Here is a 13902-nt window from a genome sequence, read left to right as displayed (position 1 = left end):
GAGGTGGCAACATCATGCTTTGGGGCTGTTTCTCTGCAAAGGGACAAGGACGACTGGTCCGTGTACATGAAAGAATGAATGGGGCTATGTATTGTGAGATTTTGAGTGCAAACCTCCTTCCATCAGCAAGGGCATTGAAGATGACTGGCTGGGTCTTTCAGCATGACAATGATCCCAAGCACACTGCCAGGACAACAAAGGAGTGGCTTCGTAAGAAGTATTTCAAGGTCCTGGAGTGGCCTAGCCAGTCTCCAGATCTCAACCCCATAGAAAACCTTTGGAGGCAGTTGAAAGTCCGTGTTGCCCGCCAACAGCCCCAAAACATCACTGCTCTAGAGGAGATCTGCATGGAGGAATGGGCCAACATACCAGCAACGGTGTGTGCCAACCTTGTGAAGACTTACAGAAAACGTTTGACCTCTGTAATTGCCAACAAAGGATATATAACAAAGTATTGAGATGAACTTTTGTTACTGACCAAATACTTGTTTTCCACCCTTATTTGCAAATAAATTATTTAAAAATCAGACAATGTGATTTTCTCAATTTTATTTCTCATTTTGTCTCTCATAGTTGAGGTCTACCTATGATGTCAATTACAGGCCTCTCTCATCTTTTAAGTGGGAGAACTTGCACAATTGGTGACTGACTAAATACTTTTTTCCCCCACTGTATAATCTATTGAACAGCAACATGTAAATTGCCCATTAATCAATGAATTGTGGCAACTCCTTTACAAAACACACAACCATTATTATCAGTGCCTTTTGTTGTCAACTTGGCTTGTGAGGAGTAGTGCAGTATCCAAACAATGAGAAAAAGTGAACTAACCAAGCTAACTAACTTCATGCTGGAAGTAATACGCAATGATTCCTAAATGTTTACTTTGTTCATGAATTTGTGAATTAGTGCTCTGTTTTTAGCATTTGAGGTTTGTCTGTCATCTGGTCTGACATCATGCCTCAAAAGCGCACTGTTCAGCCAGTGCCACAAAGCACGCCTCCATACAGCTTTGCAACTCTGTGTGTATGTGTGTTCCCCCAGCTGCAGAGGCAAGGATGTTTTGTCCCAGTGTCTGTATAAAACATTCTGATAAGAGATAAAAAGGTCACTAAAGATGGCTTCATAAAAACAACCATATTGTTCACATTTCTTTGCTAACATTCTTATCAACATTCCAACAATCATATTAACACATAATCAGGTATTAATATGTTTTTTTTCACCAAAATAATGCTGTGAATAATAACTTGACGACAAAAAAATATATACAATTACATTATTAAATGTCCCACCAGGGCTGAGATGTAATGAAGTACAAGTATACATAACATGCAATCTGACTATAGAAATTAAACCTCTGTATTCAGTCCATGTTGATTAGGCAATACTCAGAATACAGTTGCTTCTGGGGGTTTTCAGGAGGATACAAGTAGAATATATAGCCACTAAATTAAAGTCATGCAATCCTTAAAAGAAACACCAGTTACTTACTTACTTACATATGAAAAAATGTAAAGTGTACACAAGATGTAGAAAACACACTTGTTAGACAGTTTCTAAAGGGGAACTTAAACATTGAAGTTCCTTCTGAACTATCTGATATCTGATACTGAAGTATCAGTGGAGTGATAAATCCTGTGTTTATACAGTTAATTATCGCAATGTTCCTGAGCTTGTTTGAGGGCTGAACACAACAGTTGCTGCAGCGGTGGAATGTTTACGAGGGATAAGTTTAGCTTCAGTGTAATACTAGACTACTAAGAGTACTTTGTGGCACGATGTTATTTACATGTATAAGCAAACCGGCATAGAAATGGCATTTTTCCTTGCTAACTGACTGACACTCTTTGTTGAAACGCATATGCACCAGGACTGGCTCATTTGTCTAGAAAAGGGCATTTTCCTTTAGCGGCCTCGTCCAACATTGCTAACCCAGTGGCATCATGCTGGTTAGCGGCCTCATTCTACATTGTTACCTTGGTAATGGCACACTGGCTAGCGGCCTCGTCCAGCATCGCTACCTCAGTGATGGAATGCCTGCTACTGGACTCGTCCAGCATGGCTACTACACAATGTTTTTGTCTTTCAATGGTCACTACGTCAGCTATAAGACAGTTATAGTGCCACATTCTTGTTCTCGTTCTAATTGGGAGACTGACCTTACTATACGTGTCTTTGTTGTTAGTATGGCTTCACTATATGCTATAATGTTGATCAATCATCGTTCATATCCTTTGTAGGTCCTCTGAGAGGAGTGTCAAGAAATTCAATAATGACCATATATGTCCTATGTGTAATGCTAGTGGTTTTGTCTTCTGAAAAACAAGAAATAAACAATTTCCTGTATTACAATTTCACATAAAAGAAACCATGTTAACAAAGACATTGAAACAAAGCCCCAAAGCTTTGGGTCAGTAAGTCATAAGCCACGTTCATAAGGTCCATATTTAAATAATAATATGTATACCACCTATTCTTATTTAAATATGTTATATACATCTTAACGTTCTGAGGGCAAGGCTTGAGTTTTTTACCAGGCAGGGTCACATGAAATGGTACATGAAACATACATATGTAATGTTATGCCACAGCACCTTTTTGAAAATAAAGAGCATATATTTTGATCTCCCCATTGTTAAAATGCCATTGACAATTCTATGTAGCCAATGGCGGTCCGAGAAAACTTGGCTTGCCTGTTTTTTTTGAGAATTGCCATCAGTGAGGAACAGCGTGAACTTTTGAAATGGCCTCTTTTATAGTTCTGTGAAAACATGTTACTTTTAACCATGGTGAGGCAGACTTGATTGTGAGCATCCCCAAAGCATTACACTAACACCACCATGCTTCACAGTTGTTATGAGATTACTCTGAAAAGCAATGTTAAATTTTTGCCCATGTCAACCAAAAAGTTCCACCACAAATCATCTAAGATTTAGGAGAATAATCTAGGTGTTTCCTGACTTATTATTTCCATCACAATGGAATATTTCACTGAATAGATGTGGAAAGGGTATTTAGCCATCACTTCTTTTTCAGAGGCAAATTCAATATAATGATCATTACAGGATATGATATTACCTGAAAGCTGGTTTTAATGGTGGTTTCAATGTATCTTGTACAGATATGTGTGTATCAAGTTTAAGATAAGATAAGATAGTCCTTTATTAGTCCCGCAGTATTGTTGTGGGTTTTAAACACCTCAGTGTCACTGCTGGGTAGAGAACAGTTCACAAACATACTCACTAACTGCGGACTAATTAATAGGGGACACCTACCACAAAAAGGTAACACAAAAAAAGTATGTCTAATAAACGAATGCATTAGCACCAGAACAAAACACACACTAACACACTGCTGCCATGTCAGTTTCATTGCTGTGATGAGAATGGTCCACCACTCAGTGTTCAAGTCAGATGTAGCTCTAAAGTGGTAACTTTTAGTGATGGACAAGGTACAGGCTGGTTGAACCAGTGTTCAGCAACAGATAAGCTACAGTCATTGAAAACCTACAAAGTGAATACATACAGTAGGCTGATCTGATAATATGGCCAAATAATAGAATTATACCTAATCAACAGTAAACTCAGTGCACATTACTGTATAACTAAGTGTTACGCTGACACCTAGTTTTTAAACCACTTGCTGAACCTGTCAGCCCAACGTGCAGAGGTGGTCCATTATGAGCCTGTCAAACAGAGTTGTTCTAAGTGCTAAACAGAAACACACAGAGTACAACGAAACTAAAGAACATGAAATTAGCCTAAAGATACTCCCTCGCCTTGAGTGCGCTGTAATTCCAGCAACAGTGGCATGGTGATTACAAAACCTGTTCAACTTCATATCAGAGCTGTCAGAATTACATGTCAAAGTGCTGCCATGTTCATGCTTAATGAGATTTTAAAAAGATGTCATAAACTGAGAGGCCTGAGAAAGAAATGGTCATTTTGTCTGCACAACACTTTAAATGGTAGCTTTGATGAAGTCTAGAGTGCACTTTTAATGACACCCATTATATCACTGACAGTGTGGAATAAATAGAGATGTGTGTGTGAATTTCCCTGCCACTCCTAGTCAGGCTAAGCAATCATGTGTTTGCAATAAAAAGGGAATATCTCACAGTGCACACTAAATTACACCAGCCGACAGCTGGCTGGGAACAGGTGTTCTCTTGCAAACCGATAAAATATTTCTTTGAATAAATTTCAATATTTAAAATGTAGTATATTTTAGTTGTTTTTTATTATTGTTACTGATTGTTAATGATTATTTAAAATGTTAGCCATTTAGTACTTAATTTAGTACTTAAAGAATTGCAGAATTCAATAATTAGTATTTTTAATTATCCAACTCAAAATAATCTTTAAATATCTCCATAAAGATAATTCCATAATTTAGTCATTAAAGAGTAATACTTTTATGACTAAATGGAAAAATATTATGTAATGATATATTTACTCTAAGGTGACAGGAGTAAGGAATATATTTCTTAAGCATTCTTATTTCTATGCTCTCTTATTATAATGGAAACCTCCACTAACCACATAAGGTAAGCACCACAGGTACATGGGAGTATTAGGAGACCTTATTAAGACATAAATATTCCACCAGATGGACCTACATATGACAGCATCTCTGTAAAAGCTGTCCTGTATGAACTGCAGTGTCAATGTATCTCTACAGTCTTATGCAAAAGTATGGGCACCTGTCAAATAGCACATTTTGTCCTTTTTTAAGAAATAGCAAGCACAGCTAACAATACAAAATAAAGCATTTTCAGGAAATCTTAATGCACATTTTTCATAAAATACATAGATTTTTAAATTTTAATTTCAATTTTACATCATTGAATTATCCATGGGGACAATTTTAGGAAATCAGAAAAATGTCAGGGACATGTCCCACAGTCTTTGCACTTTAAAACAAATCAAATCAAAGAAAGTAGGCATGTTCTGAAGTGACCTGCAAGTTCCATAAAGGCCACTTAGTTCAGCATCAGTTATGTTATCCCATTAGATGTTGTCAGACAACCTTATCTCTGGAGACTTGTTGAAAACTCGAGGCCCTAGCAAATGCAGTCCATTATCCAATCCTTAGAGGTAACATCTGAAATTCTTGATTTTCAGGGTAATTTGAATGTACATACACTGATACACCTCTCCTTTTAGACAGATGGGGGTTCACTCTTGGTGATCAACCACAGAGGTGTGATTGACTGTGGTCTGTCCCAGTACCTGTATGATAGGCTATTTAGAACTGTAGAAGTAAGTCCAAGTAACAGTACTGTAGTAACTTTAGTACTTAACTAAAGTTTGGCTTCACTAAAGTAAGTTTACCCAAAAAATCCCCTTACAAAAAAATGTACTCAATGTATACAAAAAAGAAGCATAATACCACTGCAAAACTTTAGAAACCTGTTTTGGTGAACCATTCCTTATTTAGGTGTGCACTCACAGTCTATATGTCTTAATGGAATTTTATTTTACATCATATACTAGGACGGCCTATTGTAGATGATAGATATATAATTGCTCACGTTTTCTTTAAGTGTCAATCAATTGAATATTTTTAAAACGTTATAATGAACCTGTTAACTTTTCTCTAACTCCATTCCCAAACCAAATCCTTTATTGCGACTGTGCAAGAAACAGACCCATTCTTAGGCGACAGACCCTGCTGGATTCACACCCATTCATAAACCACCACGGCCTGCATAGTTTCCTAATATGCAAAATGGAAGTGTTATCTAATGGCGGGAGGGAGAGGTTCTTAAAGCGGCCAGGAAAGCACAAGAATATAGGTTAGCGGGTTAGGAGTGTGAGCTCCTCCTGGCCGGAGCCCCAGTGCTCCGCAGCTCCTCTCCCTCTTCCTCCTCCTCCTCCCCTCCTCCTCTTCCACCTTCTACACCTTACGTAACCGCAGAGAACGAGTTAGAGAGTGAAAAGAGAGTGAATCCAAACACGGTTAAACACACAGTCCGAGGTGAATCAACTCAATGGATCAGGAAAATGATTATTAAAACAAACACTTCAGACGTTAAAAAGAGAAAAGGGCCTACGTGTGCAGACCGTGTGTGTATGTGTGTGCGTCCACGGCGGTTACATAACTCCGCACGCAGGCAAAGGAGGGAGGGGGCCCACGTGTCTGCAGGCTAATCGGACCTGAAATCTGCTCTCGGTAGCGACTGTAGCCCTGCTAACAAACCTGTGAAGGACATGCGAGCCGATATTGGCTTTGCCACTGGCCGAAATAGGGGATACATGCTGGGGTGTGGCTGTGTGTTTAGTGTCAAGCAAACATAACAGGCTACAACACTAGACTTTATGAAGTAATTACATTGGCATATTTATGTCACACATTAATGTAACCCTATTTATTTATATATTCGAATTCCTGGTGTGTTTTTTTTCAGACATGAGCAGAATGTAATTTTTGTAGCAATTGCAGGCTAACGAGGCTTATAGAGCGCCAGTGACAGTTTGAGCGGCTAAGATGACATTAAAAAAATCACATACCCTATCTCGAACTCAGTCAAAGTATCCGGGGAAAAAAGTGTTTACATCTGACACATACACTGTTAGGATATGTGTATCACCGTGATCAGGAAGCCAAAACACTGCTGAGATCTGTCAGGAAAGCACCATAAGCTGGGTAGTTTTTATAGTTATAGGGTTACACAGAAATGTAAAACTGTGCTGGCAGCTGCTAATAGAGAATCTACAATAAGCTGCCACTGTGAGGATCCAGCAAGGAATCTGAAGTTGAATTCGCTCCTTTCGCATAATAACTTCAAAAACGTCCAAACAATCAGCAGCGACTCACGTTAGAAAATCTTACCCCTGTTGGTGCTGGAGCAGCTCTGTCTCCTAGCCGGTGCTTGGTGCTCGGTCTCAGCCTTGGTGTCCAGCTTTACGGGACTGGTCTGCTCCCCAGCGGGCGCCTTCATAGCCCTCTCGGGCGGATCCGCCACGGGCTCCGGCCCTTCATCCATATTTTCCCGTTAGAGAAAATTATTCCTGGTGTACGAGACGATTCTTTGGCAGATTCCCTCTTACGCCCCCTGTTCGCACACAGTCTGCACTTGAGACTGCCTGTGATAGCGCTGCTGAGTGGAGCGGGTGGGGTGGCTCTGTCCACATACGGCGCTGTGGAGCCCGCCACAATGGCTACAAAATGTAAGAGATTTTACCTTGGAATTTCACACTGAATAAACCGTACTTGTAGTCAAATTGTTAATTAGTAACATTGTGAGGTAATTTTAAAATGTTTGGTTAGTCGTGGATATTTGCTTTATATATTTTCTTTAAGAACATTAACTGGACAGGATCTGATAACTGGATCCGATTGCGATGTTGTAGATCGAGAAGATTGTAGAAAAAGGATGAGCAGATAAAAAAAACGAACGACACACACAGACACACACACAGCATGCTTTGGCATGTGATGAGTGACTATGCTGCTGACGTACTTCCGCAAAACACCGCCCCTAAGACGGTACACGAGGCACCATGCATGGCTGCACGCTTCAAAGAGACCGAAGAGACGGAGGGAAAACACACATCGGGTGCCATTGCTTTACGCATCTATTAAATATTTTAGCAGCATAAAAATTGCTAAGAGCATAAAACTGCACTGCGTCAGTATTAATTGTACTAACAATGGCACAAAGGAGTGTATGCATTTTTTTATGCAGTTTATTACTCAACAACACTGAGCAGATTTACATGCCAAAGAATTAAGGAAATAGGAAGGTAGGCTACTTTAAGGCCACTGAGCCTTAAAGCGAGGACTCCAAACTCAAGCTATCAACTGCTAAATTAATAAAAGCGTTGTTAGCTTGCAAACTGATATAATTACACTGTACTTATGAGTAGACAGAGTAAATGTTAGCAAATATAGTCATCTATATACATTTGAGCTACCATGAAGTTGCTTGTTAATAGCTTTGTCTCTAAGATTTAAGTATGATGATCAGGCTGGCTCAGATCACACAACTGTATTCATTTGCTGTGTCTGGAGTAGTTATTTAGCTATCTTTTTGTTAGCTTTTTGTTGTAGATCCAGTAATTTCTTCCATTAAAATGTGCCGGCCACATGATGCCAAATGAGCATTGATGAGTGCTCTTGATGTAGCATATTCACTACCTATAACAGCACACCTTATGCTTCTAACAAGCTGCTGTTCCAAAACAAAGAACAATTTTCAGTTCAATTCAATTTGATTTATAAAGCGCTTTTTATAACAAATGTTGTCACAAAGCATCTTTACAGAGAGATAGAAATCTGGGACTCAAAAGAGGAACCCATCCTCCTCAGGTCAACACCGGATCATCATAAAAATCAAAACAGGAATAAAACCAACCATAAAACAAAACTGAATTAAGAAAAAAAAGGTAAATGTGGCATCAAGCTGTACAAGAAGAAAATAAAAATAAGAATAAAGTCATGCAGGTAAACAGTCTTTTATCAGCAGCAAGCAGACAGCAGGGGGCAGCTCAGCACATACGATAGAGAAAAGAAAGGAGAAAATTATGTCTTGCACTATTAGAATGAAGTGATCCAACACTTTTTTTATAAGGAAAACAATCACAGAGCTCCTACAACACACATAAAGATAAATGGTATTATTTTACAGCCAATTGTATTATATTACTAGATGCCCTCTTCATTGGACCCCCTGCAATTTGCATATCGTCCCAACCGCTCCACGGACGATGCCATCACCACCACCCTTCATCTCTCTGCAATAGCTTCTTCCCCCAAGCCATCAGACTTCTCAACTCAACTCAACTTCTGAACTGATGTCTTTTCTGTTACATGTTCTCTCTCTCTCTCTCTCTCTCTCTTCAACAATTTACCCCAGATAAAATGGGAAGCATTTTTGCACAAAGCATTTGCACTAATAACTTTACTACCTCACTGGACTCAATATTTATTACACACTGCATAATTTGCACACTACCGCCAATTATTTATTATTCTCTGTACTGTGTTGTGTTGTCTGTCTGCACTTGTATTGTGTTGCACTTGTGTTTTGTATGCACTGTCTATGTTGCACCATGGTCCTGGAGGAACGTTGTTTTGTTTCACTGTGTACTCTGTATGTAGTTGAAATGACAATAAAACCCACTTGACTTGACTTGACTAAAACAAAAGACTTCAACTGTCAGGGAAAAAAACATGAAGTCTCCATAAAGTGTTTGTGTTTATGTATTCTGGGACCCTTAGGACTCAAATAAAATAAAATCAAGTTTACGGTCACATCACATTAACACAAGTGTGGAACACCAAGGTGCATGATCCCTCATCATAGTAAAAATATATACAAACATATACAAAATAAAAAAATTGAATATATATAGCCGTCCCAATATGCTTCAAAAGCACCACCATTATCCCTGTGCAAAAGAAAGTCCACTGTGTCCTACCGTCCCATTGCACTCTCTCCTTTCCATTAAAGGCCAGCTCCCCCCTTCTCTGAACACACTGCAGTTTGCGTATCGGCCCAACCGTTCTACAGACGATGCCATCACCACCACGCTCCATCTCTCACCCACCTGGACAATAAAGACACCACACCATCATCCCTCAGCACCTGATTGGAAAACTAAGTGTGCTGGGCCTGAACACCTCCCTCTGTAACTGGGTCCTGGATTTCCTGACTGATAGACCACAATCAGTCAGGATAGGTAACAACATCTCGAGTACCACCATACTGAGTACCGGTGCCCCCCAGGGCTGTGTGCTAAGCCCACTGCTGTTTACTCTGCTGACTCACGACTGCGCTGCGAAGTACAATACAAATCATGAAATTCAGATATAACGTCAGTTGTGGGCCTCATCACCAAGAACAACGAGACAACATACAGAGAGGAGGTGCAACAGCTAAACCAAGACCAGGCCGCAGACAGACAGGCTAAACCGACCGTCTGCGAGCTGCTTTGAGGCGTCACCCAGGTTTCACTGTATTGAGACTGTGTCTGTGCCCCGAATTAAACCCAAACATAGAACATCTAGATCAGCTCATTTTAATAATTTAATCAGTGTTAAAATCTCTCATTTCAACGATAACAGCAGCACCTCAGACCTAAAGCTTGGTCTACTTAACATTAGATCACTATCCTCGAAAGCAGTGATCCTAAATGAAATTATATGTGATCAGAAACTAGATGTTTTCTGCCTAACCGAAACCTGGATTAGACCTGATCAATATATAGCACTAAATGAAGCCACCCCCACAGGCTATAAATATGTACATAGCCCTAGATTATCAGGCAGAGGAGGTGGAGTATGTATAATCTATCAGAATACACTAGAGATTATTCAAAAACACTGTAACACCTTCACTTCTTTTGAGATTATCTACATTAATATATCAAATCCAGCCACAAATAAAAATGCATTCACACTAATTAATATCTATAGGCCTCCAGGGCCCTATTCTGAATTTTTAAAAGAATTTAGTGATTTTGCTGCAGACTTGGCAGTGTGCAGCAACAAAGTTATAATAGTAGGAGACTTTAATATTCACTTTGAAAAAGCAGACGATCCATTAACAAAGTCGTTTGTATCAATTTTAGATTCTATTGGCATTATACAAAACGTAACTGGACCCACACATTACTGTAATCATACCCTAGATTTAGTCCTGACCCTGGGTGTTGGCATTGATCAGCTAAATATTCTACCTCAAAGCTCAGTAATATCGGATCATTATCTAATCTCCTTTGAGCTACATCTAAGGCAAAATGTTAATTCGTCTCCCCAACACTGTCTAAAGCGCACAATAACACCAATGACAGCTGTACAGTATACTAAAAATCTCCCACCCCTATCGACCTTAGCTTACACTCCGTCAGACCAAAAGGAGCTAGTTTAATTAACAAACGATCTAGAGAATACCCTTCGATCAACCTTAGACAAAGTAGCACCGTTTAAAAATAAAATGATGAGGCAAAAAAGGCTCGCACCGTGGTACAGTGATTAAACTCGTACCTTAAAACAAACAGTGCGGAAACTAGAGCGTAAATGGCGGACAACCAAACTAGAGGTGTTCCACTCTGCGTGGAAGGAAAGCCTTAGTCAATATAGATAGACACTCATTAAAGCTCGCTCAGCGTATTTGGCCTCGCTGATCGAGAAAAACAAAAACAATCCCAGAGTTCTTTTTAGTGAGATCTCTAAACTCACTTAAAGCCAGGCAGATTCTCAACCCCAGATCCCAACATCTTTAACCAGTCATGTTTTTATGGACTATTTTAATAATAAAATAGAAAATATTAGACAACAAACCCAACCCTGCTTATTAAATCAAACATGGCCGTCACCTGATGTAGCTGCTTTAGAACACAACTTAGTTGTAGAACAAAGGCTGGAAGCCTTCTACCCACTTCCACAGCCAGATCTAGAAAAAATTATTTCCACAGCTAATTGTACAACATGTACACTCGACCCAATTCCCTCTAAATTGCTAAAAGAAATACTCCCAATTATAATCAGACCTCTTTTAACAATTGTAAATTCATCCCTTAGCTTTGGGCATGTACCCCAAACCCTTAAAATAGCAGTTATAAAACCTTTAATCAAGAAACCAAATCTTGATCCTAGCGTATTATCTAATTATAGGCCAATCTCCAACTTAACATTCGTATCTAAGATATTAGAAAAAGCTGTGGCCCAACAACTCTGCTTATACCTGAGTAAAAATTACATGTATGAGAAATTCCAGTCTGGATTTAAACCCAATCACAGCACAGAGACAGCCCTAGTGAAGATTACAAATTATCTCCTTCTTGCCTCTGATCAAGGCTATGTATCTTTATTAGTCCTACTAGACCTTAGTGCAGCCTTTGATACAACAGATTATACTATATTACTAGAAAGATTAGAGAAAATGGTTGGAATCACAGGGACAGCCCTATCATCAGACTTAATGTTAGACTTGGCTGATGCTTCCATCATTCCTGGTTTAGCAGCTAAAAATCTTGGCGTCACATTCGACTCAGATTTATCATTTGAGCAACATATAGCTAATATTAGTAGAACAGCCTTTATGCAGCTTAGGAACATCTCCAAACTAAGAAACTCCTTATCACTACAAGACGCAGAAAAGCTAGTACATGCTTTTATTACCTCAAGGCTAGATTACTGTAATGCACTTTTGTCAGGTTGTTCTAGCAGGAACCTCAATAAACTTCAGCTGGTGCAAAATTCTGCAGCCAGGGTCCTTACTAAAACTAGAAAATTTGACCATATCAGTCCAGTTCTATCAGCACTTCATTGGCTTCCAGTTAAATTCTGTATCGAATACAAAATTCTTCTATTAACATATTCTATATAACCTACATGGCCTCGCTCCTGAGTGCCTGCGGGATCTTATTGTATATTACGAACCATCAAGACTACTTAGATCTCAGGGTGCTGGATTCTTACTCGTTCCCAAAATTCAGAAAACCTCAGCGGGGGAAGAGCCTTTTCTTATAAAGCCCCCCAACTCTGGAATAACCTTCCAGATAATGTTCGGGACTCAGACACAGTCTCAATCTTTAAATCTAAGCTGAAAACTTATATGTTTAGTTTAGCTTTTGGTAATTAATGTTTCTTAGATAAGGGCTGCAGGTCCAGGGGTTCGCGGACCCAGGGAATTGTAGTATACTGAGATGCTGGAGCTGTCGTCTCGCTGCTTACACGCGATCACTCAGGTTTGTTGACGGTGGAGCAGATAGATGCTGGTGTTCTCAGGGTGCGCCCGTGTCTGTGTTACCTTCTGGCTCTCTCCTTTTAATTATGCTGTGATAATCAGACCTGCCGGAGTCGTCAGACATACCCTGATGCTGATGCTCAACATTCTCTGCCCTCCATAAAATTCCTCTTAGAACTAACTTTTCTCTTTTTACCTTCTTTGAGTAAATGGCCACCCAGCCCGACCTGCTGGAAGATTGCCCGCTGAGGTCCCCTCTACCTGCGTCTAACCAGCTGCCACCTACCAGTCCGGCCAGCGGGTCCCCCCAACCTGCCACCACCCATGGCTCACCCGCCTGCCGCTGCTGCCTGTTTGGTAGCCGTGCTGAAACCTAGATGGACTCGTGGCTGTCTGACACTATTACTATCACCACTATTAACTTTCTCTTGTATCTGCTTTGGTAATTTCTATCATTAATGTTTAAATAGTCTGGCCAGAGGAGGATGGGTCCCCCTTGTGAGTCTTGGTTCCTCCCAAGGTTTCTTCCTCCAGGTCTGAGGGAGTTTTTCCTTGTCACTGTCGCCGTTGGCTTGCTCACAGGGGTCTTTGATCCTTCATGTTATTTCTTCTTTCTTCTCTGTCTCTGTCCTTTATTAAGTACTAATTATGTAAAGCTGCTTTGTGACGACAACAGTTGTAAAAAGCGCTATACAAATAAATTTGACTTGACTTGACTTGACTAACGGACTGGTGCAGAACCACCAACTTTTCTCTGTTGAGAAAACTAAAGAGATGGGTGTTACATTCAGAAGAGTGTGAGGCGACCACGCCCCCCTAAACATCAATGGCTCTGTTGTGTTCTGTGTTCTGTTCCTCGGCGTCCACATCACAGAGAACCTCATGTGGTCCCTCAACACCAGCTTTATAGCCTTTATAGCTCATCTTCCTCTTGCAATTCTCTCCATGTTCTACAGAGGGAGTGTGGAGAGCATCCTGAGCAGCTGCATCATCACCTGCTTTGGGAATCGCAGTGCCTCAGACCGCAAGATCCTACAGCGAATAGTAAGGACAGCTGAAAAGATCATAGGGGTCTCTCTCGTCCCTGTCACAGACATTGCTGCCGACTGGCAGAATTGTTGTTTGCTGTATGCATATAACGTCAGCAAATTTCTATGTACCTTATTACCAATACCTACCTGTTAAATACAGTGGGGAGAACA

At 40.1% G+C, this 13902-nt stretch overlaps 1 protein-coding gene across 2 annotated transcripts in view; it reads right to left on the bottom strand.

Annotated features, from left to right (window-relative positions):
* The window catches only part of rorab (RAR-related orphan receptor A, paralog b), a 44382-nt gene extending 37032 nt beyond the window's left edge, over positions 1 to 7350 (bottom strand). For both annotated transcript variants that reach the window (XM_072661044.1, XM_072661045.1), the window contains exon 1: positions 6838 to 7350. In XM_072661044.1, the coding sequence (XP_072517145.1) occupies positions 6838 to 6991 (154 nt within the window). In that variant the 5' untranslated portion in view covers positions 6992 to 7350. The remainder of the gene's footprint in view (positions 1 to 6837) is intronic.
* Positions 7351 to 13902: the final 6552 nt, after the last annotated feature.

The sequence above is a fragment of the Salminus brasiliensis genome, chromosome 17, assembly GCF_030463535.1.
Source record: "Salminus brasiliensis chromosome 17, fSalBra1.hap2, whole genome shotgun sequence".
Classification (NCBI taxonomy): Eukaryota; Metazoa; Chordata; class Actinopteri; order Characiformes; family Bryconidae; genus Salminus; species Salminus brasiliensis.
This window is presented reverse-complemented; position numbering and strand designations above follow the sequence as displayed.